The sequence below is a fragment of the Crassostrea angulata genome, chromosome 1 (assembly GCF_025612915.1).
Source record: "Crassostrea angulata isolate pt1a10 chromosome 1, ASM2561291v2, whole genome shotgun sequence".
NCBI classification, from domain to species: domain Eukaryota; kingdom Metazoa; phylum Mollusca; class Bivalvia; order Ostreida; family Ostreidae; genus Magallana; species Magallana angulata.
In genome coordinates this window covers 44,098,674-44,120,837 of record NC_069111.1, presented here as the reverse complement: position 1 = coordinate 44,120,837, position 22,164 = coordinate 44,098,674, and the positions used below count along the sequence as shown (strand labels likewise).

The 22,164-nt window shown below is 31.3% G+C and overlaps 1 protein-coding gene across 5 annotated transcripts in view; it reads left to right on the top strand.

The window, feature by feature from the left end:
• Window positions 1-6,344: 6,344 nt before the first annotated feature.
• LOC128186578 (uncharacterized) overlaps window positions 6,345-22,164 on the top strand; it is a 59,616-nt gene continuing 43,796 nt past the window's right edge. For 3 of the 5 annotated variants that reach the window (XM_052856737.1, XM_052856659.1, XM_052856436.1), the window contains exons 1-14: window positions 6,345-6,425; window positions 9,884-10,061; window positions 12,431-12,500; window positions 14,218-14,523; window positions 17,252-17,383; window positions 17,952-18,245; window positions 18,423-18,713; window positions 18,834-19,142; window positions 19,304-19,432; window positions 19,713-20,021; window positions 20,247-20,549; window positions 20,850-20,992; window positions 21,634-21,800; window positions 21,970-22,114. In XM_052856737.1, coding sequence (XP_052712697.1) covers window positions 9,933-10,061; window positions 12,431-12,500; window positions 14,218-14,523; window positions 17,252-17,383; window positions 17,952-18,245; window positions 18,423-18,713; window positions 18,834-19,142; window positions 19,304-19,432; window positions 19,713-20,021; window positions 20,247-20,549; window positions 20,850-20,992; window positions 21,634-21,800; window positions 21,970-22,114 — 2,727 coding nt within the window. In that variant the 5' untranslated portion in view covers window positions 6,345-6,425; window positions 9,884-9,932. Of the gene's footprint in view, window positions 6,426-7,634; window positions 7,656-9,883; window positions 10,062-12,430; window positions 12,501-14,217; window positions 14,524-17,251; window positions 17,384-17,951; window positions 18,246-18,422; window positions 18,714-18,833; window positions 19,143-19,303; window positions 19,433-19,712; window positions 20,022-20,246; window positions 20,550-20,849; window positions 20,993-21,633; window positions 21,801-21,969; window positions 22,115-22,164 lie in introns of those variants that run through there. The other 2 variants (XM_052856583.1, XM_052856508.1) reach the window with 2 other exon arrangements.

Here is a 22,164-nt window from a genome sequence, read left to right as displayed (position 1 = left end):
CTAATTTAAACTTTAGATGCCAACCGTATGTTAGTTGTAATTTAAGTAATTATATGAAACAAGTTTTAGATATATTTCGAACTTCAAACCATAGATTGCCTATTGAAACTGGTAAATGAAATGACATAGAAAAATTTATGTAAAGAGACATTTGAGATGCATTTCACTATGTTTTGTGTTGCACCTTGTTAAAAAACGAAAGAGAAAATTATACACCAATATATTATTTTTATAGACAAAATACAGGCAAATTTAACGGGCTTTTTATCCTCAAACAATGTGAGCTTATTAAGCAAGTTAATGTAAATTTATTAGTTTTGTTAACGAGAAGGCTAAACCTCCTGGAATTAATAATAATATACATACTCAGTATCTTCATAAAAATATGTACATTTATACTTCATATATATTTTTTTGGTACGGAATCATGTATTATAATTGGTTTTTTTCCCCTCTACTCGCATGTAAAGTGTAAATTGTGTATATGTTTGTAATATTCTCTAATATTCTGTTGTAAACTACAACCAAAGAGATATAATGAACTGTTTAAGTGCATTAAATATCATCAATATAAACTAATTAGAATAACGTTTATTATCATAATTGATGATTAAAACGAGGGTTAATAGCATGTTCCTTCGACTGACGATATAAAAATTGTATAATTGGCATAGCTATACATTTTTTAAACGGGTTTTTCAATGGAAATATCCGGTTATTGAAATGTTGAACGAGACGGGCGGGCTGCCAAAAGGGTACCTTTATTGAACGGATAATTTCTCCTACAGTTTTCAAGACAGGAAGTTGTTCTTTTGCAGATCAATTGGACATATATTAGAGGTAAACATATTACTGTTCGATGCAGTGGCTTATTTTGATGACAATATAGTAGCGATGTAGAAAAAGTAGTCAGATGAAGTAGGCCACATGCCTTATATATGTATAGTTATAATGCCTATGTCTTAAAACTCCAATGCTTATGAATTGTTCCGTACTGCCCAATGTATATATTAATTTTGTGGATATGCAGGATATGGAATGAACATGTGTTGAAAAATCAGGGAATAAATTACCTCTCACTTCTTTAAATAGGAAACAGTAGTGTTGCCAATATAATTCTTTCACCGCTAAGAGAGGATCATTTTACATTAAGAGGTTAAAACTTATACAACAGCACTAGATGACAATACCTCACCTAGTTATTTTTTCTACGAAGACCTTGATTCACATTTAAATTTCCAAAAATTCTTTATTTTGGGGTTTTTAATCTTGAAAACAAATCACGTCAAGATAACGTGTATGGTATAAAATTTCTGGTTTCAGTTCATGAAAATTGTTTATTTAGTTCCTGAAATAAGAATATAAAGAATTTAGTCTTGAGATTTTTTTTATCTCACCCATCCTTTATTTCTATAAGCTTTACAGCTGATCAGAGTAAACGATTGCAACTTAAAAACATACCGTATATCCGGGGGGGGGGATTGGGTTCGCGTGTAACAAAATATGCGAAAATTGGGGAAATATGTATCAATATTAGTTTGCGGCCGTCATTTTTTGCGATATAAAATAGTTCTTATAGAAAACGAATCGTGATATAATTTCTGCATATACCAATATTTGCAATTTAAAAGGGGTCACGAAAAAAGCGAAAATTAGATTATCGCAAAAATTACCGGATATACGGTAGGAAAGGTACAGAACTGGGTGTTTTGCAGGAGACCTTAGTTTATACATACATAAGAAACAAAGAAGAAAAGAAGAAAAACAAATCAAAAGAACAAAAGTAAAAGATAACTAGCCACGATCTCGTGGCAAGCAACGAGGAGATCTTCCGTCCAATTTTTGGAAGGTGAAATGCCCTTGCCTTAAGTTTGATCTCCACCAACGAAACATCTCTGAAAATAGGATGGGATGTAAATGCTTTTCAATCGCTTTTAAATTTAGTTATCTTACATGAGATATAAATCATGATCAAAATTTGTGACGCTGCCGTTCTTGAGATATCTGGATATTGAGATACTAGTATATGGAAAATATCATTTTAAGGACTGACCCTATAACTTTTTTAAGGAACAGATAATCAAAAAAGTTATTTTGAGACCTTTTGTTAAATATTGCTTTTGAATTTTTTCCAATTTGAGATATCGGAGATCAAAGTTTCTTACTTCTATCTTATCAAAATCTTTAAATACGTAACAAAGGAGTAAAGAACTGTCATGTTAAGGTAAATAACGTTTTCATGTACCTAATTGGTTTTATCCCTTATTTTCACAAATTTTTTCGCAAAATTTTCACAGTTGAAAGCTATTATAAAAAGAATTAAAACCCTGTCTGACTTAATATGAAGGAATATTCCCTGTTCTTGATGTCAAAAGAAAGCTCTTGTCATTTCAATCACCTTTTGTTTTTCCAATTTGAGATATCGGAGATCAAAGTTTCTTACTTCTATCTTATCAAAATCTTTAAATACGTAACAAAGGAGTAAAGAACTGTCATGTTAAGGTAAATAACGTTTTCATGTACCTAATTGGTTTTATCCCTTATTTTCACAAATTTTTTCGCAAAATTTTCACAGTTGAAAGCTATTATAAAAAGAATTAAAACCCTGTCTGACTTAATATGAAGGAATATTCCCTGTTCTTGATGTCAAAAGAAAGCTCTTGTCATTTCAATCACCTTTTGTTCAACAATTGTTAAAACTTTGTTACCGTTATCGATATATTTGGGGGGGAAAAATTAAGGGACCAACCTTTTAACTCCTTTTAGAGATTTGGTAACAAAAGAAATATGGTTGAATATTGTCAAACGCATTGTTCTGAGTATTTAAAGTTCTAAGCTGTTTTTCAGAATTTTTCTCCAATTTCAGGTATTTTTGATCAAAATTTCGGACTTCTAGCCCCTCATGCAATACAGGACACTGATCACGTAACTATCATTGAAATATGATTTTATGATGCTATGATGTTATTTACCCATTATGACGTCCAACAGAATTTGATATATTTTCTCTCCGTATACTTGACGGCTCTAAAGTAGTCATTGTCACAACATGAGTTGGGGGACATTTTACATTAATTTTTCAATTATAGAAATGTAAATGTCAAACTGTTAAGCGGCCATCGCATTTTGTTCAAATTTAGAATAAAAACTCCAAATTCAAAGTGTTGATTTTACCCTAATAATGCTATGTAAAAAAAAAAAGCTAATTATGTAAATAATTTAAAATTTGTTTCCGTTCTTAAAATAAATGAATACATTTTGCAAATAAAAATTTTAATTACTGCAGAAAATTGAAACTGTCAAAAAAATTCAAAATACCAGAAAAGGGGGACAATTCTGATCAAAACATCTCCCTTGTAAGGTAGGAAAGTAGTCATGTTGTAGAGGACATCTAAATACATGTATTGTGTGTTAAAAAACAAAAATTAATTTACAAATAATTTTACATTCATTTGCATCGTCCTGTACCCCCTTAAGATTCTTAATAATAAGATTCTTAATAATTACATAACAAAGGAATAAACAATTGTCATGCAAAGGTAAATAGCGTTACGATTAAGATAATTGCTTCCATAGGGTATTAAAAAAATCTTTTATGCAAAAGTTATTATTTAAGGACTTTTGAGTAAAATTCAAGCTTATCTAAAATTAGATTAAATTAGATTAAAAAATAGATAAATTAAATTATAGCTTACGGACATCATATCACAAGGTTGAAATACCAAACGTATAAGCAGTTACTCCGTACTTACTTTTGAAATTTATATCTTAATTTGAAAGAATATAGATTTGTAAAGTCGAAAAAATGTTTGCAAAATTTTTAAAACTGTCTATCAATTATTTTTAAAACTGTCAATCAATTATTTTGTTATTGTCATAGAGTCCTATAGTAATGAACAATATAATTTTAAATGTAATTTGTATATATTAAGAAAATGTAATCAAAATGGAAAATTTCGGGAAAAAAACTTGGAATAGATCTCAACTATTGAACCTTTCCTATATCCTTCAATTTTTTTTTACCTAGATTTGATATTCGTCCCGGGACGATATTTCCCTTTAAAACTTACATATATCAAAACAATAAGGTTTATATCAATATCAATCAGATATGAAAATGTTTTTGAAGTCAACCAAGCCGGTTTTGAGAATACGCTTGCACAAATTTAGTCGATTAAAAATAATAACAGGGGAAAAGAACAAAACAATAAAGAGAAAAAAAGGTATTTAGCAATAAATATACAAATTGGTACACTTTTTATAAATGAAATGATTAAAATAGCGCATTTACTTAATTACTGTTTGAAAAAAATCTGCCAACGGTGGGAATCGATCCCGTAACCTTTGGATGTGGTTTCGAATGTCGGAACAAATACGCCACGGGGTATTATTTCTTTGATATCCCAAATATTCTTTTAAGCTTGCTTCTAAAATAAACTATAGGTGGGATGGGATATTATCGTACTATAGACCCGGTCAAATTTCTTAAACATTGAGATTAACGATGTCTAATATAATATTTGATAGAAAAAAGGAAAGTATAGTAAGTATTAAGCGCATTTCCTTTGTTGCAGAGTGATCATTAAGAAAAAGAATGCGTTGTCAGTATTTCATCATTGACATATACCACCTGCTGTGTTTACACGAAACGTGTGCGAATAAATAGACATTGGTCTCGTAAAATGGTTTGGTTAAGAGAACATCATTAATGCACATAAAGAGCTGAAACATATGCTACTGTGTGTAATATAGATACGCTGCGTGAGCGCTAATTTGGTATGCTAAAAGCGAACTTCGTTACGATGTATTCATATCCACGATCTCCGTGTTAGCGATTGCATGAATGATTTGACACATAGAACGCTTTAATGCATGTAGAAAATGTCAATCAAAATATTTAGCGATACTCTGGAAAAAGCGAAATAGAAAGAAAATGTAAATTAATTCTAAATGAAAATGGAAATTATTTCAGTTGTCAAAATTTCATTAATTACATGTACAACCAGACAAAAATTTTTGATTGGAAAAAGAATACCCTGAAACATATGAATATACAATCAGAATTTATAAATTTCGAACGGTCATCAGAGCATGGACCGCCATCTGGGCTTGCTATTTTTTGTAGGAGAGTATCCTTTTAAATTTATTGTTGACTGACAGTTGGAGAAGGGTGTAAGAAACAATACTTCAAAGTTTCATTTCGTTCCATATTATAACTTGCAAGTAAGAATTATTTTCTTGGGGCAAAACTAAAACGTCAATTGAAATTAAAAAGAGCGGAATTATTCTAAACACTGTAAAAAGTGTTACAAGAGTGGAGCGGTTAGCACGATCTCCATTGAGAAATAACATGATGAATTTAAGGCCCGCCCGTCAATTTTCAAAGATAAAGTTCAACATTAGGGCTTTTTCTAAGATTGTCACCAGTGTTTAAGCATAATCGGAAAACGATTACTTAATAAATTTTGATAAAATCAAGATTTACATATAAGGACAAGCTCTATATGTAAAAATAAAGTTAAAAACCCGTTAGGCCCCTAGTTTATTGGGTCAATCCCTTTCTTTGCAATTGGATGTGAATTGATTACTCATTTTAAATTTGATTTTTTTTTGTTTTACAGGTATCTAGAATTTCTTTCCATTACCAGTTCTTTAAATACATGGGGAAGAACGTGCAAGGGTCTAGCCCTTAATGTACTTATTGTGGCAGTGTATTGCAAATTGAAAGGAAGAATAATATTACGAACATGGTTCTGAGCATTTTGTCTTCAATATTGCTCTTTAAAATATTTCTCTATTTAGAGATAAGATAGACCGGGTATTTCAAAATCTAGGCCCTTTAAATTCCGAATTACGTATATACGTAACATATGAGATAATTTTTAAATGTCTAGGCGTATAACTTTAATATGAACATTTTTCCTTCTTTAATGTATGACAAAATATTTTTAAAGAAAGAGCTATTAATGGAAGACTTAAGAACCTTCTGGACCCTTCATTTTAAGGCCAGCCCTTTTTTCTTGACAGCAAATGAAAGAAATTGTCTGTATAACTTTTTTTTGTTCTACATGTTGTAAAAAATACTTCAGAGTAAAAAGATTATGAAAGGAAACATTACTACAAAATATCACGGCGCTTTTTACATCTCATGTTTTGATCTCTGCCGAGCTTCGGCGCTTTAAGCGTCAAACAAAATCGGATGCCAAATGGTACATTCAAAATATTTTGACAATCATCCCTAAAAATTTCTATAGAATAGGGATCACCTTTAGTTGAAAAGCACGCCAACAAGAATCTGATAATATTATAATACATTGTACCAACAGCCAATGGAAAACAAGTACGACTTTTAAAACTAAATTTAGACTTCCTTGTTACATTATCACAATATTCATATCCATTACGAACATAATTCCAGAGAAAAGGTAAGAATGAATTAAATTCTTTAGTAAGCCAGTTTATCTTATGAAATAATTGTTAATATAAAACATAACTACGTATACACAAGGGTACTTAATATTTTGTTTTATTGTTATATGTACAAATAAATACATCTCATATTTGTAATTTTCGAAAAACGACTTCATTTTGTTCAGGTTTAGGGGTAGGGGCCCTCTGTCGAACAAAACTCCCAAGATTCAAATGCATACTTTATATTTTCTTTGAGAAACAGAATAATATGTATCAGTCGGTTTTGCCAAGCGGCGCAATGCATGACGTCGAAAATCCAGCCTTTATTCCATGGCTAAACCCGTTAGATCGTTCACGATACATGTAGCATTAACGTTTAACTTCCAAAAAATAATGCTTAGGAAAACATTTCTCTTGAATATGTTTCCAGCGTGCACACTCGTTTTGTATTTTTTAGTTTAAAAAAAAAAAAGTTTTTTGAAAACAAACGATTTACCGACACAAAAAAAACAAAAGATAAAATTAAAAGCAGATATATCTAAAAAGTATTAAAAATTAAAAAAAACTTTCAAAAACACATGAACGATTGCAACGAAATTGTATCTATATTTGCTGTATATTTTTCTTTAATGCAAAGTATCACTTTTAAAAAGTCTGACCCGTAGATCCTTCATTGCAACAGCTGTTATATTAGATTGTTATTGCTATTTGAAATAGGATGTTTACAAATAAGGGTAATGTATTTTGATCGCAATCCTTAAAAAGGAAATGTGTCATTTAATAGATATTCTTTATTTCTACCTTATTTTTATCGCATGACGACACCTGCAGAACAGGATAATTTACTCGCATGGATGCCATAGCGGTTATAATATGTGTCATAATAATTACAAATATTATTCCATGTACAACAGTTGTAAGCAAGAAAACACCTATGAAAATCAAGACTTTTTCCCTCAATTTCTAATATAGGGTTTCAATAATCGGGATTCCATATTCAAAGAAGTTCAAGTCTGAGTAACGCATATTTATTATAGGGTACATGTAATTATATTCATCGAACACTTCCCCCTCTATTTCTGAGAAAACTACTTGTTGTTTAAATTCTTTCAAAGAAACTTCGACACAATTTGAGATCAACATTTTATTTTTAATCGTTCGTGTATAAAATCGTTTAATTCTACATTTTCAAGGATTGACCTAAATTTGAATGTTAGAAGTCAAGTTACAAGCGAGATACAGAGGTAATAATTTATATTTGAGTAAAAAAACTCTCGAGTCATGTAAGTACATTAAGTATTATATTACCATTTCTTTGAAATGACTCCAGGCAAACCAGATACACTGCTTTAATGTGTTAATATATAATATGATCAACAAAAGAAATTGTCATTGAAACTTATACCAAGATAACACATGTAAATAGACACGAGACTTGTTTACAAAACAAATGGTTTTAAACTCTTTATTGTGTTTGTTACTTGATGTATGACGTTCAAATTTTGACGAAGCATTACAAATACAAATTTTAATCATTCTAGACCTTAAACTTAAAAAAAAATGAAATTTTTTAGCTCAAATTGTGTCTAAGTTTCTTTACGCTGGCATAATAAACAAAAAGAATATTAATTATGGTCTTCGTATGTAAAAAGGACGTGATCATAGAGAATCTATCTAGCGAGTTTGTTCATCAGTTGTTTTAATTTGATGGATTCACATCTTGTATATATCGTTTATCTTATACAAATGTCAATGATTTTTTTTAATAAAATGCACATTGATTTCATTTCAACAATCCCAATCATCTTCGAAAGTTTTAATTGTTGTTTTATTAATTAAAAATTATTGTGAGTTTTCTTCAATACAAGAGGCGTTCAGATATTGTTTGGTTATTTCTTTGAAAGGTTACCTTCAAAATATTCTCCTTTATTAGACATGCATAATTTTAACTGATTTATTTAAGCTTTGAATGCATTGAAGTTCATATATTTTTTTTTGGGGGGGGGTGTACTGATAAATAGCAGAGCCCAAAGCATTCCGTGAAGCATATCTTCTTTCTGACATGCTGTTATATGAGATTGACATTGTTATCTGGAATAGGATGTTTACAAATCCGGGTAATGTATTCTGATATCAACCCTTAAAAACGAAATGGAATAGGTCATTTAACAGATTATTTTTTTTTAATCGTTTTTATTATCACAAGACGACGCCTACAGAACAGGATATTTTACACGCAGGCATGACATAGCGGTTATGATATGTTTTACATGATATTTGGTAACATAATTCCAAGAAAAACAGGCGTCAGCGAGACAACACCCATGAAAATCAAGACATGTTTCCCTTAGTCTTAAATATAGGGTTTAAAAAATTGGAATTCCAAATTCTAAGAAATTTAAGTCTGAATAACACATATTCATTATTCAGTAATTTTATCCCCTGAGCATTTATCCCTCTATTTCTGAGAAAATTGCTTGTTGTTCAAATTCTTTTAAGGGAATTTAGAAACGATTTGAGATCAAAATTTTATTTTTTATTGTTTATGTTTAAATGGTTTACTTCTATGTTTTTCATTACCAAAATTTGAATGATAAAAGTAAAAATATAAGCGAGATACAGAGGTTATAATTCATTTTTATGTAAATAAAGTTCGAGTCTTGAATTTGTTTACAAATAATGTAAAGTAAGGATATCACCATTTCTTTGTAATGACTCTAGACAAATGAGATAAACTGACTCAATGTGTTCATTAATAATATATTTACATCTGTCACGACAGCCGCTATCGCGGGTTATGTATTTTTCTGCAGTTTAAATGATCAACAAAAGAAATCGCAATTTGATTGAAACTTATACTCAGATAACACATATGTAAACTAATAATACACCAGCTTTGTTTACAAAACAAATTGTTTCAAACTCTTTATTAACGTGTTTGTTACTGGATATTTGATTTTCAAATTGTGACGAAGCATTGAAATACCCATTTTAACCATTCTAGACCTTAAAAATGGAAAAATGAATTTTGAAAATTCTGAGCTAAAATTGTGTCCAGGACTCATATCTTGTATATATCGTTTAACTTTTATAAATGTCACTGATATTAAAATGAAATGTATGCACATTGAATTAATTCAACAATCCGAATTATCTTCGAAAGTTTTAATCGTTGTTTTTGGCACCAAAGAGATTTTGATGGGTTTATTAAAGGAACGAGATCACCTGTGATCCTATTAAAAATGAATGATTTATTTTGATTTGTAAGCATATTTTGTACATCTTTTAACTCGTATTAATGTCGCTTCAAATGATAGGTAAAACATCTACTGCAACGCTTAATATGAAAAAATAATTTTAAAAAAATGACAATATAAGCCGATTAGTCTTTGTCAATTTGTTATCAGTTTTAAGGTTGGTATTAAAATATTGTGAGTTTTCTTCAATACTTCAGTTGTTTATTGTGTTTCAGAAGATGTTCGAGTGATACAGAGGTCTTGTGCATTCATATCATTAACATCATGGTTTGGATTGGATTCTTTCTAAAGACTGTCAATCTAATTCTCGTAGCTGTGTTTGTTTCATACACATCTTTAACATTTGCCCAGTTTACAACAGTGGGAACAATTGTTAACAATGGCTTTGAAAATGTAAGTACTTGCATATCTTTTCGTATGATTGACTACACCCTATCTAAACAATAAAATGCTTGTTTTGATGATTCGTGCGAATTTGAAGGTCGTTAGTATTGCAAAAAATTACATAACCAGCTTGATCATACAATAGTTAATTTGGAAGAAGTACAACATTCGAGTGTAGATTCTATTACTATGATCTTTGATTTTAAGTTGTTGTCTTTTTGTGCACTATTTTTGACCGATCGAAAATAATTAGTTAATTATGACGTCATATCGTATATCGTACAGACAAAAGACTTTCCACACATCGCTGTGAAATCAATTTAAAAACCTTAACTTAATTCAAATTTACGTATAAAAAAAATTGTTGATTACATATTTAGGAAAATGGATCGCCCGGGAGCATGTAATACCGTAAATAGTAGTGAAAATAAAGACACCTTTTAGCAGCTAAAGAGTTAAAGGCATACCACGCACTCCCCATTCCTCACCCCGATTAGAATTTTCCTGATTTTGAGAATTTTATGTTTCTTTTTGCTTGTGAAGATTTCTTGAATGATGTTGCCACGCCCAATTCAAAAAACGTTCCTGGAAATTACCGTAAATATAGAGAATAAAATAAATGTGAGGATTCATCCAAATGAGAGCGAGTTACAGTTGTTTCCTGTCTCTGAAGAAATGTCCCGATTCGTTAGCTCTGCAAGATTTCGAGAAGATTTTGGTATTTATATTTCAGCAGATTTACAATAACTACTTAGAGTAGTTTCCCCTTATTGTGACGTCAAAGTTCACGTCGGTCAAGTGTTGTGTGTCTCTTTGAAAACACACTAGAAAAAACTACGCGAAAAATACTGTTTTGTTTACTTAAAAAGCATGATGTTCTGGAAATTACACAATTTATCTATTTCTCAAAAGTTTTACTTTGATTCTCGCGAGATGGTATCCAGTCTATAGTGAGATCGGTAGTCTCGTTCAACCAGACGCTCGGCTGTCTCCGTAAATCTCCGACGAGCAGAGATAAAAAGGATATGGAACAAGGAGAGCTTGTCCTCTCTGCTCGTCGGAGATTTACAGACACAGCCGAGCGTCTGGTTGAACGAGACTATGAGATCGGCCGACATTGAGGAATTGCATTGTGGATCGAAATTTACTGACGCCGAAAAATTCTGTCGGATCAATGTGTAAGAAATCCATTGTGACGTCACTCGAAAGGACGATAACTCCGTTAGTCTTAAAAGTAATAGAAATTGGCGTTGTGTTATTTACAATTCATACATGTACATAGTCTTTTATCTTGTTCTCGTGAGATTGTGAAATGGGAAACCATTATTACAGGGAACTACTGGGACGATTAAAACAAGGCATTACTGGTCCGATTTACTGACGCCAAAAAAATCCGTTGAATGAATGTGCAAATAGTCCGAATTTTCTATTCACACACGCGTTGCCGGTAGAGCTCGCTTCGCGCCGGCGCTGCGCGCCGGCGAGCTGCGCTCGCTATAATCCACGAATGGTCAACAACTAAAGTAAAACAGGACGTCTATAAACAATGTAAAAATTGCTTATTATTGCTACTTGAATTAAAATTGACATTTACGTATTTAAACAAAGCATTACAAGTTAAAGGGGCATGGGCACAATTTTTGTCAAAAATCATTTTTCCAATTTTGATATTAACAATGCTTCAGAAAGGCAATTTTAATAGGCAGCCGACGTTTGAGTCTCATGTGTTGAGTTATAAGCGAGTTAAAGAGATTGAAATTTTTCGCTCTGTAAACAAAGCGTTTGTTTACATTTAGAAGCTAAAGTAAAAAGTTCAGTTTTAAACCAAATGTGTTAAACGTTAGGAATTGTGTATCTATGCTTAAAATAAATAAAAACATAGACAAAAAAGCTGGAAAAAGATTTTTTACTGGTATATGGAACCTATGTAAACAAAAACCGGGCACGAGCCTTGTTTACATGACAAAGAATTGTGAACCTTATATCTTGCTTATAACTCTATGAATGAATCTCAAATTTAATTTGATCATTAGAAATGCATTACTAAAGCATTGTAAATAATCAAAACATAAAAGTAAAATTTGACCAAAATCGTGACCATGCCCCTTTAAAGGCTTGACTACATGTAAATTAATACGGCGGCAGGGCGCTTTACAAATCAGTCTTGTCAATTTCTGGGAAAGTAACAATCGGTTTTCATTTTGAAAAGAGGTACATGTAATCAACACCTATTGTTTGTCAAAAATTATCTTTGTGTCCAAGCTATATTTATTTACTACACAATGAAACTAATTGACTTGATATGTTTTAAAGCGCCCTTCTATTGCTTTAATTTTCATCCACATCAACAATTAAAATAAATTAATCTTTATTCAAAGGAAACACTGTTGTCAACTGTTTCACCGCCAACCACGACAACAGAACTAATGATCACAGCTGACAGTGCTAGTAAGTTTCGAAATTTTAAGTACATTCAAGTTACAGTTAAACTAGTAACTATAGTTAATTTTTTAAGGAATTTTATATTTTATCTTGTTTGGTCTAACAATAACGGTGTACATGAACAGTTTTATACATTAAACATCTATATCCCTACCATTGTTGAAATATTTTATCTCAATAATGGTTGTAATGAACCACATCCTTAACTACTATTGAAATAAATTATTTCAATAGTGGTTGTAATGAAATGCATACCTAGCCACTACTGAAATAATTTATTTCAATAGTGGTTATAATGAACCGCATACCCAACCACACTTGAAATAATTTATTTCATTTAATATTGATCATAATGAACTACATCCCGAACCACTATTGCAGTTATTTACCTCAATAGTGATATTCATTATAACATATATCTATAATGATATAAGCTTTAAATTATTTTTTAATATGCAGGGGTTTTGAATACAAGTTCTGGCAATTTACAACGTTGTCTTCTAGTACAAATAATTTACTTAAAACATGATATACCTATAGAAAGAGAAAGGTAAAGAAAAAATATGAAAACAATTCTATATGTGAATCTACAAGAATTGGTTATTTCTGCACAACAGTGAAACTCCTAAAATAAGTACATTAATTCCATAGCCTTGATTATTATTACCGTAAAATATGCAAGTCTTTAGTACCTTAATTGTGTATTTGAAATTGTTTGTTAGATAAATCCAAATGTATATGCATGTTTATTTGCGAAAGTTGGTTATTTATTTCTGCACAGCAGTGAAAATTGTAACATGATTGTGAATTTGATATTATTCGTTAGATTTCTTGCATTTCAAATTGTTTGCAAATATCATATACAACTTCTTTCTTTCCAAATGTGTTACAATAGTGATTACATAGTAATATTTATAAAAAAAATTCATTTCCATATACGATTAAAAAAATAAATGATAGTAGTTGAACTTTATTGATGTCGGTAAAGCAGTTCTTATAATGATATAGACCCCCAGCTTCTATTGAAATCATTACTTTAATAGAAGTTGTATTTCAATAGTGGTTGCAAAGTGATTTTTCTAATGAAATACGTCCCCAACCACTATTGAAATAATTCATTTCAATAGTGGTTTTATTTCAATAGTGGTTGCAAGGTGATTTTTCAAATGTGACCAAATATACAACATGACAAACTAGTTGTCATGTTGTAGATTTTGTATTTACCGCCACCCGGTGAATTCAAAATTTACGACATGACAGTTGACGAAATGTCATCGTTAAACATATCTTCAAACAAATGTCTATTATTTATTAAAGTTTCGGTTCTAGGTCTTTATATAAAGACTGCCATTGCTTACATGATAATAAATGATGGCTAATTCTAACAACATGTAGCCCTATATATATCTTTTGTTTGAAAATGAATTCGTTATAATAATTATAGTTGGGAAGATTGCATAAATATATTTTGTTCATAGAATAGGATCAATGCTAGTAATAGATCTAACACTTCCTAATTTAAAAAAAAATTCTGAAAGTACAAACATTAAAAAAAAATGCGATAATTAAGAGCTTATATTAGTTTCTGAATTGTAAAAAAAAAACTAAGAAGGTGAAAGTTGCTTGACCAATCAAGTGTTAAACAAACTGTGTATGGGTGTGTCAAGCCAAATTATTTACTCTATTGGAAAGTTTTTGTTTAATGTTTTTTATCTTTTAATAGGATGCCCAGTTGTTATCATCTCACCAGGGTTCGTATCAACAGATTTTGGAACATCCGCACAATTCATAGCTATTGTAGAATCAAATTTCGACCCAGTACTGGAATCTAAGTGGTTAAGGCAGCGGTCAAGTATAACCGAAACTATCGACATTAACCACCAGAAGTTCTTAGGTAGTAAAAACCTTCCATCTCCAGAGCTCCTGATAAATAATGTCACATTTGAAGATGAGGCCAACTATCAACTCCAAGTTCGCATCGTTGGGGGATGGTGCTTTGGAAATACCGTTTCGTTGGAAGTGAGAGGAAGTATGAATATTGTATTGTCTATATCAAAATGTTTTAATTGTTTTGTAAATGTAATTATAAGGCGTATATATATACATATATATATATATATATATAGAGAGAGAGAGAGAGAGAGAGAGAGAGAGAGAATAAGATCAATACTTATCTTATATAAGTATGCAAATGAGCAAAAGGGTGACACTACATGTTACCTCTACTTATTTTTCACTATACATAAGAGTAATTTGATATAATTTGCTGATTTCCTGAAAATCACCGTAAAAAGACTGATGTAGCCTTAAGAGGGTCTCGTTTTACGGTCTCATTTTAATATCTTCGCATGGGGTTTGCTGTCACCAGGCAGGTCATCACTGTGGAAGTGTTTGGACGGCTCTTTTTCAGATTCAAACGACCTTATTGAAGAACATCGTGGCAGATTAAGAACTTGAGATAATTTTATTTTACATCGAGGATGTACAATCATTACGGAGTCCATTCCTTCACGGCCTCCGAACAATATCTGGTTCTTTTCATGATCTCTAGCAATGTGATTTGAAAAAAAAACTATTTTAAAAAGTATGCCTTAGAAAACAGAAAATACATTTATTGTAAAAATGTCTCGGCATTTTAGAAAAGTTTTATGTAGTTAAAACTCCTACGTGTATACTTTTAATTTCATATTCTTGTGATACATACTCATACTGTTGTATGTCTTTGAAACAGTGAAACACCATTACTTAATTTGTTTGTGTGTGCAAATTATTCGTCAGTTTAAAAAAAAGAGTGCCTCTTCAATCATGCAATCATTCAGGTAGTACATTTTTTCGTATAAATGATGTTTTTCGAGGTTGGTATCGATATAACTGTCACACAATTTACATAACACCTGTACATTTATGTAGAATGCGCATTGCTGTTAACTGTAAGTGTAACTAGACAACAATTAAGAGACAAAATCTTATTAACTGTAACTAGACAACAATTAATAGACAACATTTTTATTAATAGTTAAAAGATATATAGAAAATGTATAGAGATATTGCCCTGACAAAATTGCACAAACAGAGGGACGATCAAAGGGTCGACGTGATATGTCCATTTTTAAACATTTCATTATTAATTCTTGCGACATTTTATATTTACAAATTCAAAAAAATTATTTTGTTTTTTACTTTAACTGTTTAATGATTAGAAAAGAAACAAATCAATGAATTTTTGACAGGAGTATTGATATTGATGTCAAGTTATATTTTTTACAAGCTTTTTCATTACACTTTATCCTCATTAACATATTGGTGAAGTATGTGTATGTTTGTCCATTGACATTAGATATGGATTTTTTACGGTTTATATCTAATTGACTGACATGTGTTGAACTTTTTAGTCAGCAAATTGGTTAATGTTTTTACTACAATTAACACAACATGAAGTTCAATTGGCATCGCACTTTCATACATCACTTGTTTTAACGGTACCATAGCTGCCTTAGAACACACGTGTATTATCTAAGCTGCTAAAACATATGTCACTTAAATTATTATTCATCTAATACCTCTAATGAATTACACGTATAATTTTAAGTATTTTAATTTTACCATTGTAATCATAGAAGTAATCAAAATCAATCATGATTACTGGACCTTTTTTAGAGTAATATATTAAATTAAGATTACTTGTAATCAGAAAAACAGATGATTACTGATTACTGAGCAACCTGTAATCGATTACAGTTGATCACGATTACTGATTATGATTATCCCTGAAATGTACTTTATGATCTAACTATATTTACAAGTTTCGAGAATTTTTTTTTAATGGATTCGTCATTAATTTTCTCCTCAAAATAACCTCTGACTTTATTATTATTAAAATAAGCTATCGCTTCAACATCTGATTCGTTGTCGAAATCGCTCAGTTTTAAAATCTTCAAAATTTAAAAATACATATTCACTGAACTGTCATGTCACAAGTAATTCAGAATAATCCACCCCTATTGTAGGAGAAATAAAGGACGGGGCTCGGCTCGAGCTATCGCCTTCGCCTCTTGTCCCGCTTTTTGTTTTACAATAGGGAACTCCTACTCTAACTCTAACGGAGATACAACCTTTCACTGCCAACTTAAACAAACAGAAGCGTATTGATTATTAATCGTTATGATTAATCTATGAAGCATTATATCTTTCTTTTTTTTACACAAGTAAGAGAAAATGCTAACTTTTGTATCAAATTGTGACCATATCCCTTTAAACAACTGAAGAAGTAGAACAGAAAACGACAGGTCAAAGCTAAATTGTATGATTGTGTAGAACACATAACACTACATAAACGGTGAGTGCACTCGTAGCGCAAACCAGAGAATGATGAACATGTGCAGTGGCGTCGGAAGCAAATTGTAAGGGGGGGGGGGCTAGACTAATCCTCAGAAATCTTGACAAAACCTTATTCTCAAGATCACACATTGCATAAGCACAACTGATAGAGCGTACCGTTTTAATGACAACATATCTTTCATCACAGGAGGAGAAAAGGAGTTACGCACAAAAATGTATCATGATTCAAAAAAAGTACATTAGTTACATAATGATAATACACATGTATAATCTACTTATCCACACAAAAAAATTTATCTAGACATAATTTGATATTACATGTATTAGTGTAACCTTCATTTAATGATATTCGAAAAAAAGTATAGTTATATAACATACATGTTATGTTGATATTCAATTGTTGCATTCTGTTTGACTAGTTTTGCAGTTTAACGATTCGTGCAATGCTACAAAGGAATGTGACCAACGCAGCAATCTGGTTTGTTCGTCAGTATACAAAAGGTGCATGTGCAACAGTGACTATTACCACCGAAATCGAACTTGTTATCTAAGTAAGTAAAACTTTAATTCTACGATCTATGGTAGCGCGATTTTTATCAATATTTATATACTGTATGCAGTTTGCCCTTTTACACTTGCTAAAGGTTTCATCCAATCTTAAATTCACTCAGACACAACTGTGTTAAACATTCGCTAGCTGACAACAAGGGCAAAAGGGGCGAATATGAAACGGGGCGAATATTAATTATCCATGTATACAGTATAATATCTAGTACATATCACTACTGATACAATGTAACCAATAACTACTTAAATTCTACGAGTATTTAATGGATGCTAACATCTTAGCTTTCTAAACCGAATGGGAGTTTCTTTGTAAAGAATAGTAAAACTATTTATTATATGCTTAGCCAATCACACACCGCGTTACAAACATAAGAATTATCTTTATCTCAAACCCATTGGTATGATAAGATATTTTTTTCGAATCAAAAAAGTATAAAAATTACCACAAAGTCATGCAATTAAGTTTTTGAATGAACAACAGTTACTCCTTATTTTGCTTAAGTACCAAACATTGCATTCATCAGCGTATAAATGATATTATCTTCATTTCAGGGTCAAATTTAAGAGCTGTGTACAATTCCTCAGAAATAACAACTTCTAGTATAAAAGTGTGGTGGAATCATCCAGATCAGGATGCGGACCTTGTGCAATCATACAATGTTTCACTCCGAGAAATATATAACTCGTACGACCACAATGCATCTGCAGAATTACAAACAAATTACACATTTGTATCTTCTTTTACCCCAAGCTTTTTGTACGTTTTTGAAGTATCTTCGAATGTGATGCTAAACGACCCAGAGGAAACATTTATTGTGAAAATTAACGCTATCAATTTAGTAGTTGGTAAGCCTTGTATTACTGTTTTGTATTCACATATCTGTATTCAGTAATTATTTGCTTGAAAATGTATTTCTTCGTAATTTGTTTTTGACAAAACTCCAAAGATACATTAAAATTAGTAGTTTTCTAAAATATGATTTCTTTAAATATTGATCATAATTAGTTATTCATTTACGATAGAGCCACAGCCTCCCGGACCGATTGACAAAAATTCCAGTAACTTTCATCCGCAGACGCTATATCTGAAGTGGGAAAAATCTAAAAACAGCTCTTATGTAAATATGTATCGAGTTATAATACATGATGATGGGAACGCGCGGTATACTTTTTGGACCACAAATTCATACTCTTCTGGGATGTATGAATTAGAACCAGGCAGAAATTATACGGTACAAATAGAGGCAATATGTTGGTATTATACCAGTTATAGTAAACGGAGTCCTGCATACACTGAAAAAATCGAGACGCTGCGTAAGTGATTTGATATACCATAACGATCGTAAATAACCTTTTTTTTTTTTTTTTACAGTTTTCTTCCGAAACGTCTGCAGTTGGTTTCTTTAAATATAGCAGTATTTCCTTTAATCCCAGGTGTTCCTAAAGTAACCCTTCCTCGCTCGTCATATACCATATGGTTTCTATCAAACTTTGAAATGGTTGCATCAGTTCTGAACGTCTCCGATTTCCCCCCTGCGACGTCCACAAAGTGGCAAAGAAACGGTCAGTATATCAATATCAATGACACCCGATACAATGGAAGTACGGAGGACTTAGTTGCCCCAAAGTTGGTCATCAACAAGGTGGATTTTGACAATGACCATAGAGCACAGTACCGATGTGTAGCAACCAATTCCGAAGGATCGTGGACCAGCGGCAGTACAAGATTGTACTTGGAAGGGAGTACGTACACTGTCTGATTGATATTGCTAGAATTGTTTTAACAAATCTGTTAAATTACAATTTTACAGCATAGTAATAGGCTATTGATTTGTTATTTTTGGGCTACTGATTAAAATCACACTATTTTAGAATTTCTAAATGTATATCATTCGCTTCAACAGACCTCGACTTTCTAGAGACGTGTACTCGGTATGAAGAATGCTCATCAGAAAAACACCTTACATGTCGACAAAACAAATGTCTTTGTAAAAATCGGTCGCATTACCATAAAAACCGTACATGTTACTCCCGTAAGTTTTTTAAAAATGTTTTTAGGACTACATTATCATAAATCATAGTTTATTTACATGACATTGGAATATTTGTTTTTTCTCTAAAACATGATTATATCATGTGATATTTTTTAACTATATCAATATCATCAAAAAAATGATTATTTGTGCATTTCATTCTTCGAAATACCTATCCTTTTTTCTAACAAAATGTAAACACACCAATTATTTATTGTTCCAATTATAGATGACATTTTTTCTATACTTATCAATAATTTGTTTTACTTTATAAATACAGAACATCGGTTGCGAGTAAACAAATTGGATATTGACAAAGACACATGTGAAGCAACTCTAAGATGGAGTCATCCATCTGAGGACTTAGACCTCATCTCAAGTTACATTGTTACAAGATATTCGATTGACAATAACGGATTCTGGTGGTTCTTTGACGAAAAAGTCTCCGTAGGGATCGTCACTCAATATAGTACAAGCTGTACTTTGCAACCAGGACGTCTTTACAATTTTGAAATTAGTCAGAATGTATCACTTACTGATCCAGATGAAACAATTGAAGTTTATTCATTATATCGTCGCGTTGTCATGGGTATGACTGTATTTTTATTGGATGCTTTTTAAATACAAACCTTAATAAATGGGGTGGTTTTTAAAGAACAATTACATATTGAAGATAAATATTTCTTTTTAAAAGAACAATGCTCACACAAATCCCTAGTATTATTGAAATATTGAAATGATGTTAAAGTCTTATCCATTCTGAACTATTTTTTTTGTCTCTTTTATTTATGTATGATGTTTTTGATTTATACAGAACCACTGCCACCTGGAATACTTAATAGAGAGTTGAGCAATTTTTCAGCGAATCATTTGTTTCTAAAATGGAATCCACCGGATGGAAATACTACACTGAATCACTACAGAGTAGTAATTGATGGTTATCAGCAGCAGACTCTCGGTAGTACCCCAGAAATCGATTGGCATAAAACGCTAACGCCTGGAACTATTTATAACGTAACAATTACAACAATAAGTCATGGCGGTTTCAATAGTTGGTGGTACCCGGATGAAACAGCAGAAAGTAAACCTTACACAGATTTGATAGAAATTGATGCAAGTAAGTTATAATACGCAAAAGCGTTGAATTTATTTTATTGTGGTTTAAATATTCTTCTTTTCATTTTTACTTCTCTCTTCTACATTTCGTATTATATAGATAGATAGATTTAACAGATCTCTGTAAAACTCAAAGTTATACTTGAACCTTGATAGTTAATGGAAAAAATACCTGTAATATGGGCACTTAGCCTGTTATTAATCCGTATTTGCTATATGTACTGATGTATATATTATTAATAAAATACTTCTTAACTATTTACTTGTTTAAGATTAAAAATGTTTTACTTTGGTATTAAAGGTATTCCTGGAGGTTATTCGTATTTGTCTTTTGGTGAAGGGGACGAAAAACTCATAGGAGATGATGTCAAAAGTGATATTCTTAAATCTCCTACAACTATCTATGCAGGGGAGGGCTCTGAAGAGGGATTTAACTTTGTTCAAGTTAGTTTCATTTGCTTAAAAAACTATGCATAATGATGCAGAGTTTACGCATGGCTTGCACTTAGTGGTATTTTTCATGTGAAGATATACTTTTGCAATGTGTTTTGTGGGTTCTAGCCACGAATGATTTTTCTTAACGTTACTTTACGTTTAGTTTGATTATTATAATTAAATGAAAATCACTTCACCTTGATCACAAATATGATTGAATGATATAATAAATTTTCCTTTTAACCCTCTGTGCTTGAAACCTTTATTTGTCTGAAACTCTACGTTCCAGCAAGTGAGACCTATAATTCTTACCCGTAGAGCTCCTTTCGCTTCTGCAGCAATCCGCCAACTGAACTCCGTTCAATAGCGCGCCGGCCTTTTATAGCCTCTAAAAAAATCGCTTTCCGTCACGTGACTCGGGATCATCGTAACGTTTTATCTAATAACCAAACACAGAGGGAATTATCTGATTCAATGATGCTTTAATTAGAATATTTACTACACTTTATTAGCTATGACACTCTTCCAAAAAAAGGAACTGTAAGATAGATAATCAAAAACATTCAATTCTTGCTATTCAATAAGAATTAAAAACGTACGACTTATTGAAAAAAATATATATTAAGTAATTGTCATCTTTTTAATTGAAGATTGGCTCCAATGGTGTTATTGGACTTGGAGAACAAGATTTTAACAGTTTTACAATATATGATATCAATACGGAGACGGTTAAGGGCAAACGCATTATTTGTCCATTTTGGACGGATCTTATTACATCGGGCGACGATAGCTATATTTACTTCCAAACATATCAAAGGTTAGATTTAAACAAAACATTGTGAGTGAGAAACTAATGATAAACATGATTTATACCACACACTGGCCTTAACGTTTCTTTATTTATGTCTGGTAATATGGGTAAAATATCTTCACCGGTTTTGCAATCGATTTTCTATTTTAATGAAATACATATATAAATATTATAGGGGCAGTGGTGCAGAAAGCGAGCTTTTTTTAAAAAAAGCAAATACCATTGTACACCGTCAATTTGGCGACTTTTCGGAGTTTAAGGCATCTTGGCTTGTTAAAGTCACCTGGAAAAACGTAAAATTTTACGGTGATTTGTCCAAGGTCAGAGTTTTTTAAGTCTTATAATTAAATCTACGAGTAAGTTAAAAAAT